A 17,721-nucleotide genomic window follows, 5' to 3' on the forward strand; every position below is an offset into this window, starting at 1 on the left:
ACACACACACACACACACACACACACACACACACACACACACACACAGGTGAAGTGATCAATCTTTATTGTCTCAGCATGTCGCGTTACCACTCTCACACCTTTTAGACAGCCACACTAAACACAGTGGAGCATAAAAGAAGAAGGTCTTCTGTTAGTTTGAGGAGATCTAGAAAGTTTGTTGTAAGCCAGAAAACAAATGTCACAATTCAGTATTATTCGATTCCTTACTTAAGAAAAATGTTACTGTCTCCATGTAAGCTGCTATGGGGACACAAATACCAGCTTTTCAGAAGATCAACACGTAGGAGCACTGCTTACACTTGGGTTTGCCCTGCCCCAAAATCTTTTTCTGTCCTTCCTGCCACCATGAAACTCACAAAAGGAATTCTATAATTATAACCTCAAATCTGCCTCGACAGCTTAATTATGTTGACTTTTTGTTTGTACATTTGGTATATGTATATTTTGATTATTTGATGTGTAAAGGATGGGACTGTGTTTCTGACACAGTTTCTAAACTGTGCGACATTAAGAAACTTATTCTTGCTTTCAGGTTGGAGAAACATTCTGGATCACAGAGGAGATTATGGGTCTAACAATATTAGCAGCTGGCACTTCGATCCCTGACCTGATCACCAGTGTGATTGTAGCACGAAAAGGCCTCGGTGACATGGCCGTGTCCAGCTCTGTGGGCTCAAACATCTTTGATATCACTGTGGGGTGAGTCCAGCAAGAAAACACACTGTGTAATATCTGTTTTTAGTTGACAGCAAGTGCTGTTCGTCTCTCATAACTTAAATAACCTTTCTCTGTTGTGTTCCTCTTCTGCCTCCAGTCTACCGTTCCCCTGGCTCGTTTACAACATCCTCAACGACTTCAAGCCAGTAGAGGTGAGCAGCAACGGCTTGTTCTGCGCCATCGTCCTCCTCTTCCTCATGCTCCTCTTCGTCATCATCTCCATCGCGGCTTGCAATTGGAGAATGAGCAAGTTTCTGGGCCTTTTCATGTTCGTGCTCTACTTCGTCTTCCTCGTCCTTAGCGTCATGCTGGAGGACAAAGTCATCAACTGCCCCGTCACCGTCTGAGAGAGAAAGGGAGCCAGAAATTAGGCGCGAATGTGCTTGTGTGTACAGTGGGATTTACAACAGGAGAGGAAAATCATGCTCACACAGACACAAACTGTCTCTTATCTGTCTCACTTACATACACAGTAGAAGACTGCATGCACACACACACACACACACACACACACACACACACACTCAAGTGAAAGGTGAAGAAAACAAACACACACAGGTTGTGGATGTCAGTTAGGCAGAGACGCTGACTTAAATCAACACTGGAAATTCATACCGGTGCATCACACCCGTCCAGCAGCTGGCAAACAAGCCTGTGCATCGTCAATGGACTTTATTCCACCCAATAGGAGAGACTCCTCTCTCTTTGTACCATGTGACTACATTCAGTAATCACTTTGGGTTGAAAACTGATTGACAAGTTATGTGGACGCCACCTGGGATGGAAAATTTCACCCGAGATCACCAGAGATTGTTGTTTTTTTTAACTAAAGGACCACATGGCAGGATAGGAAGTACCTCCACTACTCATGCAAGCAGCCAAGTTAAGCACATAAACTGAATATGGAGGCTCAAAAAGACTTTATTTTGTTGTTGTTTTAAAGGGCAGCAAAGCTCCGGAGAGATCCTGCATGTCTGCGGTTAAAAAAAAAAGGAAGGGCCGGGCCACACATAAGTGTGATAGCTGCTTTGTATTTGTTAATGTACCTCCTGTATGGCTTTGCAATGGCATCAAAAGAGAAATATCCAGTGTTAAAAAACCTTGAGGGTGTTTCGATACAGTATATTCGAGGACATATTTTGCAGAAATGGTTACTTTACATCCTATTTATGATAGGATACTATTCTATGATAGGATACATTAAATGCTAAATAGTTACATTAGAGCTTACACAGATAGACGGTTCTAAGGTGTTTTCATACTCAATATAGTCCAACTTGTTTGGGTTTTTCATACCATAAGTTTGTTTCTGTTCTGTCTGCCTTTACATTGCACTTTGTGCATGGAAATGTAATAACCAGGACAGTGTGGAATTTCCCAGTCGATGATGCCATCTGGACAACAAGTGGTGGACTAAAGATTAGTGTTTTCCGTTATATTTTACTTTATGAACTCAAAAGATTGTTTTTTTTCAAATCATGTATTTATAAAAAAGAGTGTTAAATATCAATCACCGGGTTTCTTCTGTCATGTTTTGATGTCAAACAACTCATATACCATATAACATATCTCGCCGCTATGTTCACATGCTATGTTCTTGTGTTCAGTGTGTGACATAGAGATTCAATTCTTAGAATAAAATGATTGTAAGAATCAGCAAGTAGGCCCGTCATTTTATTGTAAAACCAAACATGGACTGTCGTGACTACATATTTTGGCAATTTAGTTTTCTTCTAAACGCTCTCTGTTTCAATTAACTCATACAATCAAGATAATCAGATCAAACAATAACAAAATAAAGAGCAGTCTGTAACTCAATGAATCTGTTTCCATTTTTGTTTCTCGTTTTGCGAAATTCAGGTAGATGTTTTTCATTGGGTTTCCTTTGTTGCTTTTAATGAGCAAAGTCAAACTATTTTGTCTTCATCAGTTCAATCACCTGTTGCATGACTGCCTCATATACGCCATTAGTTTAAAATATATGAAGCACATCTGTATGTGGGAAATATTTTATACTTTATTCTCCCAACAATATTCAATATGCTCCATCAGTCTTGGAGAAATGTTTAATAAAGGTATTATAGACATCATGGCAGTATCGGTTTAACACTCCCAAAGGGTTAAAAAATAATATTTTGTGTCTCTGTGTAAACCAAATATTATTTTTTTTTCATAAATTGAAAAAATTTTTGTCCATTAAATTTCCCCTAACTATTCCCTATTTCTTGCAAAATTTAAAACGTTTGTTTTATTGTGTGAAAATGTGTACAAAAGATTTGACTGTATACAAGCTCCCAGTCATAGTCAGCACATAGTTAACCTCAACAGTCAGCCTCAACGTCTATTCTCGCACTCCGGACGTAGACTGCCCATATAAGTATCGTTTCTAAATCTTTCTTGCTTTGGTGGATTATGTAAAAGTGAGGAATGTGTGTATGAATGAGTGCATTTAGGAATCAGAATTCATCCTTGACCTGTTTAAATACCATGACAAATGGTAAAATGCTTTTGTATTTCCTATCTACGTTATGTGTTAAGTATGGAATCATATTCATGTACTACTTGAATTGTATATTATACTGTAAAAAAACATATATCATTCATCTCTGTATAAACTGTCCTATGATAAAATAAATGACACCTCAAATTTTCATTGTTGGTGTTTGGAGTCGATGGTAACTTTGGGATTGGTTTAGAAACTATTTTTTTTTTTGAAAAATGAATTTAAATCTCATAATTATTATATATTTATTTTACACAGAAAGAATAAATACTCAGTGTAATTTGACAAATCTGTAATAGCTGGGGTCATAGGACATTTTAAATCTAACACACCACTTAAAAAGTCGGCCCACTTTACCTCTCGTCCCCCTCACAACAGCGGTTCAGATTTGCAGTGTCATCTATCAGGACTGTGATCTGCTTTACTTTGACACAATCCTCTTACAGCAGCAGCATGGCCTGCTGCCATGATCCGCGTGATGCAACAGGGATTCACTGAACACCTGTGGTCAACCAATAAAGAACATGCTCACCTGCTTTCTGTCCGTGTTTCTCTTCACTGACAACTGAGGATGTTTACTTACTGTACTGTTTCAGTCTGCCGACCAGTTAATGACAAACTTCCTTGTCTGTGTCTCATATGTAAATGTCACAGTTGAGTCCTCTAACCTCAAGTATCTCATAAAGGGAAGAAGATAAACGTGGTGAGTCCATTCAAGCCATCGTATAAGCCTCAACTCAACTTAAGAAAGTACTCTACACGGACTGAGGGCTGTGGATTTTGTTCCCCATACGATGAAATTAATTTGAAGGATGGCCATTAATAAAATTCGTACATGTTACTCCCATGGTGTGAGACAGTCCAGTTGTGATGTCATAAAGTTTAAAGTGTGTGAACATAACAAATTCTTAATTTAGGTGGTGTTCTCCTTTATGAAGGGCCAGGGTCTTTCCGTCGCTGGTGTGGACAGTGGCAACAGTTGCAGTAACCAAAAGCTATTTCAAAGCTCATAAGAGCGCATATGAACATAAGACGTTAAGATGGACTCAAAATAAATGCATCCAACCAGTTTATATTAGCCATTGACCATTAAGTCAAGGTGAATGGTAGATATGATCAGGAGAGACAATTAAAAGAAGAAATCTGAAGCTAGAATTTGTAAAATGAAGACAGTGATGAACTTGTCAGGTGCCAGCTGCAACAGACTTTGAATGTGTTGTTAACCACACTAACACTAACCTGCACTAATGAGTAGGATTAAGTCTCTGGTGCTTCACATTCCCAAGCAATAGGTGGCGGTAATGCACTTAACACTTTAAAATCAAAAGAAGAAGAAGAAGCAACCGGAAGCGTGCAACTGTTTTGTAACAACAATCCTACAATGCTGCACTTTGTGTGGCACGAGCCCCGACTGGTCCAGAGTGCCATTTCATTCATTGCTATGTGGTGATCGCTGTTTGAGAAAGCAGCATGGATCCATTAGAGTCAGAGGGACTGAAAGCCGGTCTCGGCCCGGAACAAAGTCCCAAACCCGAGCTTTCTGCAGCGATGCGGGCTAAAATCGAGCGGAACCGGCAGCAGGCGTTGATGCTCCGGCAAGCGCGACTAGCGAGCCGCCCATCGTCCGCTGTAGAGGGGGCGACCTCGGCGAAAATCTCCAAGACCATCGACTCTGGTGCCGGTTTCTTCATCGAGGAGGAGGAGGAGGAGGAGAAAGAGCAGAGGACCAGGAAGGTTGTGCATCAGCCAGGTGTGTGTTTGAGCGTCTGTGTTCGGTGACTTAGGTGTGTGCATGCATGCTTATTTGACTTATATGTTGTGTTGAGTGTGGGTGTGTTTTGTTTCCAGCCCCAGTCATCGAGCCAGACTACCTGCTGTGCGATGATTGTCAAAAGCCCTTTATGGACTCGTACCTCAGCAACAGCTTTGACCTATCTGTCTGTGATAAGTGCAGGTAAACGCACTCACACACACACACACACACACACTCTCACACACACACAGAACAAGAAGTTTTTAATGCAGCTTTTAGAAAAGCATTATGTCCTCTTCATTATGGAGAATACCTGTAAATTATGGTACAACCATTATTTTGGATATTGTATGCTAATTGTACATGATGATGTGCATTTATCTGATAAAGCATGAATTCCTGCAGGCTCTCTACTGGGTCATACTCTCCGTCTCCAATCACAAGTTGCTGCTTCGTGACCGGGAGACACTATATAAGATATTTCAGCTGGCTGCAGCTGCTTACAATGTGGGTGTGTTGGGCGTTTCGCTGGCTTCTTCCCAGCCTAAAGACCCTCCCGCACTGTCTCGGGCTGACATTTTGGACTTTGCATCGGCCAAATGAATTGTCTAATTCAGGGAGTTGCAACTGCTGCGGTGATGACCCTAGCCACTGTAGGTTCACGCCATGTGGGGCTGGGTCTTAACGCTGGGTGCCCCCCATCGCCACGGAACTGCAGTTCGTGTTGATTTCAATGGTCACTCTTAAAACGTCTGGATGACGAGAAATCACAGCTCAGCCACCATCTGCTGCTCGCCCACCCTCAGAGGAACGCTGAGCTATAGCATAACAACTTGCCTGTGAGGAGGAGGGGAACGTTGGCTGGATAGAGCACCAACGCCTCCACTTCTTGGCGCTCCTTGATGACCTGGTTGTGGTCTTCAGGATGTCTACTGCTTTTCTTTTGTCCCCTGCAGTGTCAGGCTATGGCTCTTCCAAGTTCAGTTGCGTACTACCTGGGTTGGCTGGGGCCCCCTACTTCTCTGCTGTGGTGGCCAGGGTTACAAAGAAGTAGGCGGGCTGCAGCGACTAACCTTTAGTCTGCCAGGATCACTGTGGTTGGGTCGTTAACCACATGTTAATGAAATGTATTGACAGTTTAAGCCTCTTTCCCCCTCAGAGACAACGAGGAGAAGCATAAGCTAATCTCCAGAACTGAGGCCAAGCAGCACTACCTGCTGAAGGACTGTGACCTGGACCAGAGAGAGCCTCCACTCAGGTTTACACTGAAGAAAAACCCTCATAACCCGACCTGGGGTGACATGAAGCTTTACCTCAAACTACAGGTACTGGCTGGAAGACGGGGACTATGTGCGTCACAATCAATACGTTTTCCCATATTGTCTAATATCGATGTTTAGCAGGAATTATGATTTGCAATGATTTGAAGAAAAAAAAAATTGCGAATTGCACAAACTATTTAAAAAAACAACAACATTGAAATATGATTTTAAGACCAACATACAAATAATGAAAGATCATCAAGCAGTGAAGTAGTGCTGAAACAATCAGTTAGTCAATCATCATGAACTAGAGAGGCCACAGGTTCTTGGACATTTTGCAATTTTCTAAAATTTCATCGACTAAATAATCAACTAACCAGAATGATTGTTGATCAATGGAGGAATAGTACAGGATAGAAACAAATATTGAAATCAATTTTAGTTGCAGCCCTAAATCAAAGCCACAAACATTTTAGTCAAAAACCAACTAACCCCTCACTGTGCTGTGTGTTGTAATGAGTCTGTCTGAATTGTGTATTTGTGTGTGTTAACCAGGTGGAGAAGAGGTGTATGGAGGTGTGGGGCTCAGAGGAGGCCCTGGAGGAGGCCAAAGAGACGAGGGAAGAGAACCGAGAGACGCAGAAACAAAAACGCTTCAACAAGAAGGTCAAAGGTCGGTTACCCTTTCTTAGCCCAAATACCAAGTCAGTTACATTACGAATTGTGTAAACATCAACATTTGGATTTGGGATGAGCGTCATAAGCTCTGGACGTGTGGATATTTCATATATCTGTGTTTGTGTGTCAGAGCTGCGCAGGGCGGTAAGGAGCAGTATGTGGACCAAAGACACCAGCGTTCACCAACATCAGTACGGACCAGAGGAGGTGGTGGATCCGGAGGAGGACCTCTACAAGAAAACCTGCACCACCTGCGGACATGAACTCACTTACGAGAAGATGTAGACACTCGCGAGCACACACACACGCACACTGACTGTTCAGTCTACAAGGAGAAGATATTCTGTGCTTTTATGGGGAACCATGCCTCTCACAAACCCTCGATCCGTCCGCCTGTATTCCTTTTTCCTGGATTTCTACTGGTATTTATTAATAATACATTTCATCCTGATGACTTACAAGGAGCCAAAATCACTCTCCTGTGTGGCACTTACAGGCCGTCAGTTATAATACCTTTTTAAACAGCTGTTACTGACTTCAACTGCTGTATCTTTTAGCAGACTGCCTTTCCGGTCTGCTGCATAATGCTACACTTCCCTTTTCTTTTGTAGCAGAGATGCCTGCTTTATGATTGGAACAGAAATTACCAGTATGATTAAAACTTTGCTGGGGGGATTCCATTTTTAGGATTTCAATTTTTTCAACTAAATACTACCTCGCAGATTTCGGTCGCATGATACCATGATGTAATCGCTGTCATGTGAAGTATGTTAAACTTGACTTTTCATCGCCTTTGTGGCCTCATTCAACTCCGCATTAAGCCACAAGTCATATTTCATTATGACTGAATGCAAAGGCTTTGTTTCTCATGTCTGATTCTTAGTGTCGGCTATAAAGAGACAAGCTGTCATTGTCCAGATATTCATTATATTACTACAGTTAGACTGAAAATATGTAAAACATGTTAACATCTTGGTGTAATGTAAACAATTTAATAAAAAGTTAATTTCTTTTCCAAGTTTTTTGTATTTTGAGACTTCGCAGAAAGTCTTCAAAATACTTCTCTCCATATTTTTCTTGAAGTGTAGACATACAGTTTGAAAACAGTCTGGGCCAAGTTTGCATCTCTTATTTTTTTGTACATTAATTTAACATGTAGCCATGTCACTGTCTTACTTTTAATCTTATTTGTGGAGTGGGCTTGTTGTGGATTAAGGGGTTTAGATTTCCAATCCAACCTTTAATTACTTATCCCATAATTTGGTTTTTCATATCTTGCTGTTAAAGAAACTTAAGCTTTGTCAAAAATAAGTCAGATTGTGTTTTTCTCAAATGTAAGTTCTCAGAAACCTGGCTTATCGACCAAGAGGGCAAAGTTATTAGTACAGGCACAAATCCTCAAGGGTTTCTTTTTTAGATACTCTAACAAATCAAATTAGTTTTAATAATTTGGATGAAAAAAAAAAAAAAGTATGTTTCAAAATGACTCAATTTCATTAGTGGCAGCTATATTTGACCGGCTATAGTCCATCCCAGTCGTTGCAATACCTTTAAAGGCTAAATACAACCCATAAAACGCAGATTCCACTTGTCAAGTGATTAAAGCTGCCACCTTGTGCCTGAAAGGTTTATACCTCAAAATGACTTGATCTGAATTTTACAAGACCTTAATATCATTAGTCTGATTATAATCCATTACCACCAGAAATGTTTCATCATAATACAATCTTTCAATTTCTCAAAAAACATTTGACCCAATAACTTATCTACATGGGTAAATATTACCAACCAAATGTAATGTTATGTTTAAACTTTATATTGAGTCAAAGAATAATTTACTGACCCAAGTTTAGGGTTCTGTCTGTATTGCATAGTGTTATTGAGCCATAAAACATTTGTATGCGTCTTTCGTCCTATTAAACCTACAGTTTTTTTAGAAAATATTTTACAAGTTCTAAAATACTTCAAAGGGCATATGACATGCCAGTTTTTAAATATATATATACATATAATTTGTTTATACCTTTAACAGTGTAATTTTCACAGTCACATAAAGTGTTAACTTGAAATGGGTAGTCAGTTATTGTTCTGGCAGCTTTGTGTGCTACACAAGAGTCAACGGCAAACAAGACACTCCTTTTTCCAAGTAGTCATGACTAAGCATAAATTCAGTCATTCCTTTACTTCTGAGTGGGCGAGTTTTGCATTTTATTTAAGGAAGTCAAAACTGAAACCTAACCAAGAGTGTATTTGGTTGCAAGTCCCTTTAGCCGATTGCCCAACTTTCTTTATCATCATGAGTCACAGGTCAGGAAATTCTAATACAATTACTAACGCAAAGTAGATATTTCAAATAATGCACAACCTTTATTTATTAAGTTACTTCAAACATGGAAAAACAGGTTTAAAAGTCAAAGGTTCCCTGAACATCAGAGGTCTTGAATACAAATCCATCATCTGTACTGTCAACCTTGACCCCCACAACTTCACCCTATTCGGAAGAAGAAAAAAAAAGAAAAAAAAAAAAAAAAAAAAAGAAGTTCACAATGTTAGTATGCTTCAAACCTGCAATTACAAAGACATTGGAGCCATTTCAAATGGGCTCCCTTGCCCTCAGATATGGCATAAGCTTGAGACGTTTCCATGAATTTCAAATTGACTTAGTTGTAAAACTGATGAAGAAAACAATGAAAATCCGCTTAATTTTCAAATCTTCAGTGTGCTCTTACAATATGGATTTAGGAAATTTGTCATGCACTCTGCTACTTACATCACCAAAGTACTTCTCTATGAGGGCATGAGCAGCCTGGTACACCATATCATTGTCGTGGTTCTGCAACATCTCAATGCGGTCCAGGCCTCCCAGCTCTTCAATCAGAAGGCTAAGTTTCTCCGTCTCACCGAGCTTCTCTGCTGCCTGAAAAGTCAGTTACTGAAACCAGCCCTCTCATCTGCCCATTTCTAGGTCCAAGTCAAATTGTAAAACGTTTTATAATCAGGTGCAAGAATTTGTGGGTTTTTTGGCCCCCTCACCAGGAAGATGTTGTTGATTGCTTCCAGTATGACCAGAATGACTTTAGCATCTTTGACCTGCAACAGGTTGATGATCCCCTCTAGGGCTCCACTCTGCACCAGATTGACCACCTGCTCCACAGTGCCCCCACTAGTGAAATTTGTCACTGCCCACACTGCCTCCCTTTGAGTTTTGAAGTCTCCCTGGGGAAAAAACTAAATTGTTCAGCTACTTCTCACATAACATTTGTTGCTGTCCAGTGAAAAACATTAAAGTAGACCCTGCTGCCATTAGCACAAGAATAATCATTTTTAAAACTACAGTTCAACATGTCTGAGGAAAAGAAAAAGTCGAGAAGGTCATGATTTAGCTCACATTTCTAAGCTGTTCCACCAGAGGAGGGAGCAGGCCACAGGTAATGAGCTGTTGGATTTGTCTACAAGGGCCAGCAGCAATGTTAGACAATGCCCACGCTGCCTCCTTTTGCACACTGGCCTTTGGGTTCCTCATCAGTTGAGGTAGGACTTTCAAAACTCCAGCGTCAACTGCCACCTGGGTCTGCAGGTCTGAGCCACTCACTATGTTCCCGATTGAGCGGAGAGCTGGGGTCTGGAGGTCAGACAGGTAACAGATACTATTAGATCGTGACAGGGCAGTTCTGGCCCATCACCAAGCTTTGAGGAAAACTACAAGCGAACATTTTACTCAGACAAAAGTTGCATCGTCAGTAGAGTCCTAACATGTAGCAGTAACAATCTGGTTGTAGCGTCACATGCAGATGGCAGCTCATGCAATGTTTGAACTATATAGCGCATTGAGGACAGAGCAGGGGTCTCAAACTCATTTTCACTCTGGGCCACATCAGCATCACGGTCGCCCTCAAAGGGCCGGTTGTAAATGTGAGACTGTAAATGTAACTTCTCCTAACATATTGGTAAATAACTGTCTCTGCATTTGATTATTGTTTATTCAAGTGTAAAAATATTGTACATGCAGTTATATAAATGTATATTTAAGCACATTTGTTTTTATAACTTAAATCCTTTTAATTTAGGGTTAAGAAACCCACATTACTCTATCAAATATCAAACTATTAAAGAAAATAAACACAAGTTATTACAATAACTTTGTTCAATGCTTAAAATCCTTTCAAGGGTGCGTTTGCACAATCCCACGTGAAGTATTGCATGTGTTGTAAAGCCACGTTTAAAGTAGTCTTCAATGTACTCACAATACATTTCAAATGTAGGGTAACCAGCCAAAGAGCTGCTTCTATGACCGTTTTAGTATCTCATCATTTTGATTTTTTTTTTTTAAATTTTGCTGGCGGATTCGCGGGCCACAAAATGACGTGGCGGGCCGTCATTTGAGACCCCTGACAGAGGGTTGAATGAGTCAAGCGCACTGTACCATGACACTGAGCTCCTCGTGGCTCATTAGCTCCACCAGTCGAGAGACAATGCCAGTTTTCACTACAACATCAATGCGGTCATTGTCACCATCTGAGAGGTAGGAGATTGCCCAGCATGAGTCAGACAAGATGTCCTTATCACCAAGATGGAGTAACTGGATCAGAGAAGGTAGCACCTGAAGGAACAGTTACAGCAGTTTAGTCATCCCTGCTGGTATTGTAGCACCTTTCTTGCACTGGATCGAATCTTCTGTGGCTCTGGATACAAAGCTCAGATACTTCTGTAGTGTAGCAACTGTGACTTCACTTACCTGCTGGACTGCAGACAACGGTGGAAAAGGGTTCTTATTGCGACACAAGTTGGACAATGTCCATGTCAAGTTACGCAGGTAGCCAACCTGTGGTAAAAGCATTATGAACAACAGGACTGATACAGCAACAACATTTAGACTTGACTTTGACGCGAACGCTACCTTCAAGTCAAATTCTGTAGCCAGTTCCTCATCTCTACTTGAGGCTAGCGGGGCAAAGCTACATTATCAGCAAACGTTACATCCAAAACTCCAAATAAACAGTTTGTGGTGGAGTTGCATTGTGGAGAATTATGTGCCAGATGTATACGACATGGGCTTTTAGTCTACTAAATCAATTTACACAGTTTTAAAATGTACACTGCAGTGCAAGCTGGCCGAGTGCCCTCTTTACAAAGCTCAATGCCAGTTTCTGAGAGGTCGGAGTAAATTTAGTCCATGAAGATTGAGGTGAAGTTTTGACATACTGGTGTGTCTGGGGAGATGCGGGCCAGTAAGGCTGGGACAACGTTGCACTCAATCAGGATGTCTCGATAAGCTGCACCATCACCTGTAACAAGAAGTCACGTTTTGTGACGTTAGTACAGCAAACTACAGTGACAGACTGTGCACCAGATTTATTTTTCAAAACCAATCCCTTTAGCTACAGTGAAAGACAGAGCACCATATCAACATTTCAAAGACACAAGCCTGAGTCAATTCATAGTGCAATACAGTAAGAGTTGATAGTCCATAAAGTGAGCAACATCTTTAGTTTCATCATTTTGGAAGCCATTTCTCTAATAACATCCTAAATGTATCAGCTGTGTCAATTCATAATCAAATCCAGACATGGTTTAAAACATTCAGCATTTTACCTGCAATGTTTCCAAGAGCCCAGACAGCCTGTTCACTGATGTGCAACATGGGCGACGCGAGCAAGGCGATGAAAGCTGGTACAGCCCCATGTTCCACTACCTGACACACAAATGCACTGTTGTGTTGGACCGTCAAGCCATAAAGAAAGCCTTAAGTCCATTTAGTTGAAGTCTGTTTTAAAGTTTCAAGAAGATTATGGTCCTGACAACCTTTTTCAGTCAAATGGCTGAAGTCACAATAATTAGGTTAGGTCTTGTGCTTCACAGAGGTTCATTACTGTGTTCACACCTGTTGAGTATGCCAAGACGTTCCAGAGGCGATGTTTGTAAGGGCCCACGCCGCTTCAAACTGCAGATTCGGCTCATCATCCATACACAGGAAGGACACAAAGCGGGACAGCAGACCTGCATCTACGATCTCCTTCAGAGGAGGGTTACGCTCCTGAGACAGCAGCTTCCTGAGGGAGAGGATGAAACAAATGTCCAGGTTGCTATAGATTTCCCTACTTCCATTAGTTGCAATGGGTATAACACAAGATATTCAAGTAACCCAATAGGTTGTGTAAAATGTCAATGTCATTACAATTCCATAGGTGATCACCTCAATATGGTGCTTTTCTTCAACAATCCAAAAGATAGTTCCTTAGGACCAAAAATTCAGTCCTCACCTTAGCTTTTTTTTGTCCAGTCTTTGCATGATGCATGTTGCACTTTTACATAATTATCAAAGCAATTTTGGTGATCAACTAATCACAAATGTTTGCACATAACACACTACAGCAATTGCATCATATGCAACAAATTATGGTTCATACCAAAGTTGATAAATGACCCCTGATGGCTCACCTGGCTGCCTGGCACCCTCGGGTTTGGGACTCCTTGCAGTCGGAGTTCACATCTTTAATGATATCCTCAATGGGTAAAAAGGACACCTAAATGACAGACACACCGTTAGAGGCTCCACTAGTTAAGAACGAACTTGTAAGAGGTTTCTGAACTGACCATCGCGTTGGAGATATAATCAGGAGAGAGGGCCTCCTCGTCCGGGAGAGACGACAGCGTTATGTTTCTTCTCTTCAGGAAATTTTCATTCTTATGAGCTTTGCGAAGCTCCACGCACTCCGAGATGCGTTTCTCTCGAAGTTTCTGCCAGAGGTCGAGATGCATGGTCAATAAAGTTATTATTATGTACGACGACTATGAAAAGGCAACATCAACTTACCGCTGGGTCTTTCCCCTTGTTCTTGAATTTGGAGATCCGCTCGTCAACAACGTTCTTGGTAGGCATGGTGGGCGTTTACGCACGGTGGCTACGCGCTCTCTGCTTGACTGAGACTGGTGTGAGACCTTCCGCGGGGAGGTTATGAGGAGGAGAGTCGCCTCAGGTGGATCTAATTAGATGTGATTGATTCACGTGCAGGCTGTGCGCGTTTCAATCAAGTAACCAAAACAGCTTTCCCTCCAGCGCCAATTAGGTTGGGCAAGGGTCTGTGAACCAATTTCTTTGCAATTTATGTGTTAGAGAGAATGGTGTGTTTTGTTACTTATTTATTTTTTAATACCGTGCAATTTGTAGTGATATTATAGTCTTTAGTGTAAGGCCTTTGTTCAGACGTTTATGTTGTTAACGTGTCTTATATACCTGAAGCTGTACGATGATGAACTGCTTGTTAGCCTTTGTTAATAAAGTATTTATGAAAAAAAAAAAGTGTGCACGTTTGATCCGTTTGTGTCATACAGAAGATAAAAGAACAAGATAAACTCTTGACTTTACTTTGTCTACATACATGTCTGATGTTGAAGTAATACTAATAATTGTAAATTAAGCAACAATAAGTATTGGAATTCCACATTATATATTTTTTCGTGGTAGTAACCAGTCATGGCCGTTCCTAGACAATAGATGGCAGCATAAAACCACTTTCATCAAGCCTACGTTTGAGGGTGTAAATGTGATTATTTTTTAAATCCAATGTATTGCTTAAACATTATGAATTAATCGTATTTTAACTTTATCTCTGTAGGGAAAAAAAGGTAAAGATGAACATAAATAGATCAAATAAGTGAAAGAGGGGAAAGTGAGGCAGAGAAAGAGTGTGACAGTGATGGAGTCTCGTCTTCCTCTGGAATAACCAGGAAGGGCTGAACAATAGCAGCTGAAGTGGAGGTTTTCCCCTCACCAAGTTATAATGACTTCCTCTTTATAACACGTACACATACACATGCACACAAGGGTCATGTATAAACACTCTTTCTTTCTGCAACCTCACCACAACCCTGAGTGTAGGTCACAACTCTTGTCTTGGTCTTTTCGTCTAATGCAGCACCTTAAACCTTCTTGCTGGACCTATAAAGGTTCACTTGTACTGTGGGAAAACACTAACACATTGCTGCCAACCTATACAGACTTGGTTGGGTACGTCTGCGCCACAGCAACATGACCAAACAAAATATATATTCGTATTAAATCATAGTATTCCATGTAAAAACAGCCCGTTGTGGTAAAACCCACAAAGAATTAATTATTCAAGTGTGCAGCTCTGCTTTTTTTAGCCTCGTTCAGTTCATTGTTTGGGTTTAACGGCTGCACATTTTCTCCATGGTTAGTCTTGCTGTTCACATTAGTCCCCACAGACAGCCTATTGCAGCACAAAGCCCTGATAAAAACACTTCATTACCAGCCCAACATGTAGAAAATAGCAAACTAAAAAGCCAGAAGACCAAAACAGAGCAAGTGTGAATGTTTTACTTGCATAAGTCAGATGCCACGAGCACGGAGAGATGGATGAACATTAATGTTGGTGATACATCAGCACAACAGCCATATAAAATGGTGATATGATGATGTCAGCAGTGTGTCTGTCAGGTTGTTATACATTTTTCATAGAGATCTGATGCTTGAGAACACATGGGATTGGTTAAAAATAGGCTAGTAAAGCGAAACGGGGCTGCACATTCAGTGGATTTATCCACTGAAGAGTTTTGTTGAATTATACCTGCTCCAGTTTAGGGCCCAGTTTTTTTGGTTTAGGGTTGAGCGTGTGATTAAGTCTGATTTTTGCTGCCAGTCCAGGATCATTTAAAAGCGATGAGCATGATTTACCTCACAGGGGGACAATTAAATAATTAGGAAAAAAGACAAAAGGTTATTCCCCTTGTCTGACAGTTCCCCTGCCATTTCCTCTACCTCTGCTCTGTTTTCTTCTACCTGCTTCTCTGTCAGTGATTTCCGTCTGTCAGGCGTGGGAACACAGAGAGAACAAACAGAGATGGATGATTTCATTTGTTCTCATGCTCTCTGGCTACATTCATATTATCATTAGCGTAGAGGTCGGAATGTCCTTCAGAGGATGACTGTGAGCTTTGGCCAAAGGTAGATGGCGAGAGACAGAAAAAAATCGGCAAAATACATCTTCAGAGAATTCAGGTTGCCCCATTACTCCACTCTTATGTCTCTAAAAAGATTCAATTGTTTCACAAAAGACAGAACTTCTATACATAATTTGTGGCATAATGACCTGTTGATGTGGAGTTTTTCTGCGGTGTGTGTGGGTGTGTGTGAGAGACTTGGTCTCGTTGCCCGTGAGATCATCCTGCTGGCCTTTTGACCTGGAAGTGCTTATGGTTCCTCAGAGACGCCCTGAAGGGTGTCGATTGTTCCTGCCCTGTTGTCTTTGACTCCTTGTTAAGTCTGAACAATGTGAGGTGAATGGAGGAAATTCCACTGTGCAGGTTCAGGGCCACTCAAACACTCACACACACACACACATACACACACAAACACATATACGCAAACCCAAATCACTGTATGCAGAAGCATTCGTTATTACATGATCCCTTATTCAAAAACACGCAGAGACTCCTCATCAGTTGTAGTGGATAATTACTGTTATTAAAAACGTACAAAAAAGCTACAGCTTCAAGTCACAGCATGTACCACTTTCTAATGTGTGTCTAGCTAATGGCTGTATAAACGATAAATAATTCATTTTTCGTGCTTTGTCTTTTCAGTTGCAATTCAAGCATCAGGGCCAGAATCCATTCATCACAAATTATTTATTATATTTACGACAGACTTATGATTTATTAACATTTACAACAGCAGAATAATTACTAACTTATTGGTTAAGTGAGAAACTCATTAGCATCTTGTCATTGACGGGATTATTAATGAGTCACCCAGCAAGAGAGATTTTTAGCAACCTGGCAGCCCAAAAGTTCCTCCTATGAATGACTTATAACTTCAGTAAGTGGTCAACAAAATTGAACCTAAAAAGGACAAAAGTGAGCACATCATTTAGTCAGCACCGTTCTGACAGAGTTTCAGTTGTACACCATGGATTCACATCACTGGTATTTATCCTTCCATACTCTCCTTCCATCCTGAAGGAATGTCTGCCTTTTTCCTTTGTTCCTTTTTTCTTTCCTTCCATCCTTTCATTCGTCTCTTTTGACTTTTCTCCCTCTTATTCTCTCTGGTTCCCAGATCAACTTGAGGCGTCTATGGGAAATCATTAGTATAGATTGTTCTGCAGTGCTGCGTCAATACACACACACACACACACACACACACACACACACACACACATGCACAAGAGATTGCGAATAATGATGACAAACATTCATGCAGTGTTGCAAAGACAAAGGTGTGCTTTGTCTGTCCACTTAAGTCAGCGGTTCTTAGATATCAAAGCGGAGGAGAGAAAAAGAACCATAACAGGATGTGGGTTGTAACGGAGAGAGAGGGAGAGAGAGAGAGAGGGAGAGAAATTTAAGTGCGTGTTTGTGCACATGAAATCAAAGATGGAGGGAATTTCCATTGAGAAAACAAAGAATTTCACACTGATATCATTTTGAATTCTCAGACACACGTGTGGTATGTGAGTGCTTGCTTTTCTGATACTACTCATCAGTCTTCATGCTGTCATGCCTCAGGTATGACTACTGTCAATGCAGTATTTCAAACATCTCTCTCATTCTTTCTCTCTGCCCTTCTCTTTCTCCTTCACATTCTTAGACACACTGGCGTTCAGCTGCACTCTATTAATATTTCATGCTGCCACTCCAATACCTGCCTGTCAATAACCGGGATAAGACACACCTCAGGTCCAATCCATCATACTCACAATGGACCAGGCTGCTAAATTGTGTGTGTGTGTGTGTGTGTGTGTGTGTGTGTGTGTGTGTGTGTGT

At 40.9% G+C, this 17,721-nt stretch overlaps 3 protein-coding genes across 4 annotated transcripts in view; 2 read left to right on the top strand and 1 right to left on the bottom strand.

Annotated features, from left to right (window-relative positions):
* slc24a2 (solute carrier family 24 member 2) overlaps positions 1–1,677 on the top strand; it is a 13,534-nt gene extending 11,857 nt beyond the window's left edge. For both annotated transcript variants that reach the window (XM_031864737.1, XM_031864738.1), the window contains exons 10-11: positions 556–722; positions 838–1,677. In XM_031864737.1, the coding sequence (XP_031720597.1) occupies positions 556–722; positions 838–1,087 (417 nt within the window). In that variant the 3' untranslated portion in view covers positions 1,088–1,677. The remainder of the gene's footprint in view (positions 1–555; positions 723–837) is intronic.
* A 2,940-nt stretch (positions 1,678–4,617) lies between these two features.
* On the top strand, positions 4,618–8,500 carry xpa (xeroderma pigmentosum, complementation group A). The gene is made up of 5 exons (XM_031864762.1): positions 4,618–4,993; positions 5,092–5,197; positions 6,156–6,321; positions 6,814–6,931; positions 7,067–8,500. Exons 1-5 carry the CDS (start codon positions 4,714–4,716, stop codon positions 7,219–7,221), a joined length of 825 nt encoding a protein of 274 aa, XP_031720622.1. The 5' UTR covers positions 4,618–4,713; the 3' UTR covers positions 7,222–8,500.
* A 783-nt stretch (positions 8,501–9,283) lies between these two features.
* On the bottom strand, positions 9,284–13,849 carry kpna7 (karyopherin alpha 7 (importin alpha 8)). Its single transcript, XM_031864675.1, has 12 exons — positions 13,751–13,849; positions 13,531–13,674; positions 13,375–13,460; positions 12,818–12,986; positions 12,529–12,628; positions 12,139–12,221; positions 11,672–11,758; positions 11,360–11,536; positions 10,325–10,558; positions 9,970–10,152; positions 9,707–9,853; positions 9,284–9,427 (listed from the first exon to the last, which is right to left on the bottom strand). The coding sequence occupies exons 1-12, from the start codon at positions 13,814–13,816 to the stop codon at positions 9,341–9,343; spliced, it is 1,563 nt and encodes a 520-aa protein (XP_031720535.1). The 5' UTR covers positions 13,817–13,849; the 3' UTR covers positions 9,284–9,340.
* Between the last annotated feature and the right edge of the window lie 3,872 nt (positions 13,850–17,721).

This window comes from Anarrhichthys ocellatus, unplaced genomic scaffold (genome assembly GCF_004355925.1).
Source record: "Anarrhichthys ocellatus isolate YVR2014 unplaced genomic scaffold, GSC_Weel_1.0 scaffold31, whole genome shotgun sequence".
Taxonomy (NCBI): Eukaryota; Metazoa; Chordata; class Actinopteri; order Perciformes; family Anarhichadidae; genus Anarrhichthys; species Anarrhichthys ocellatus.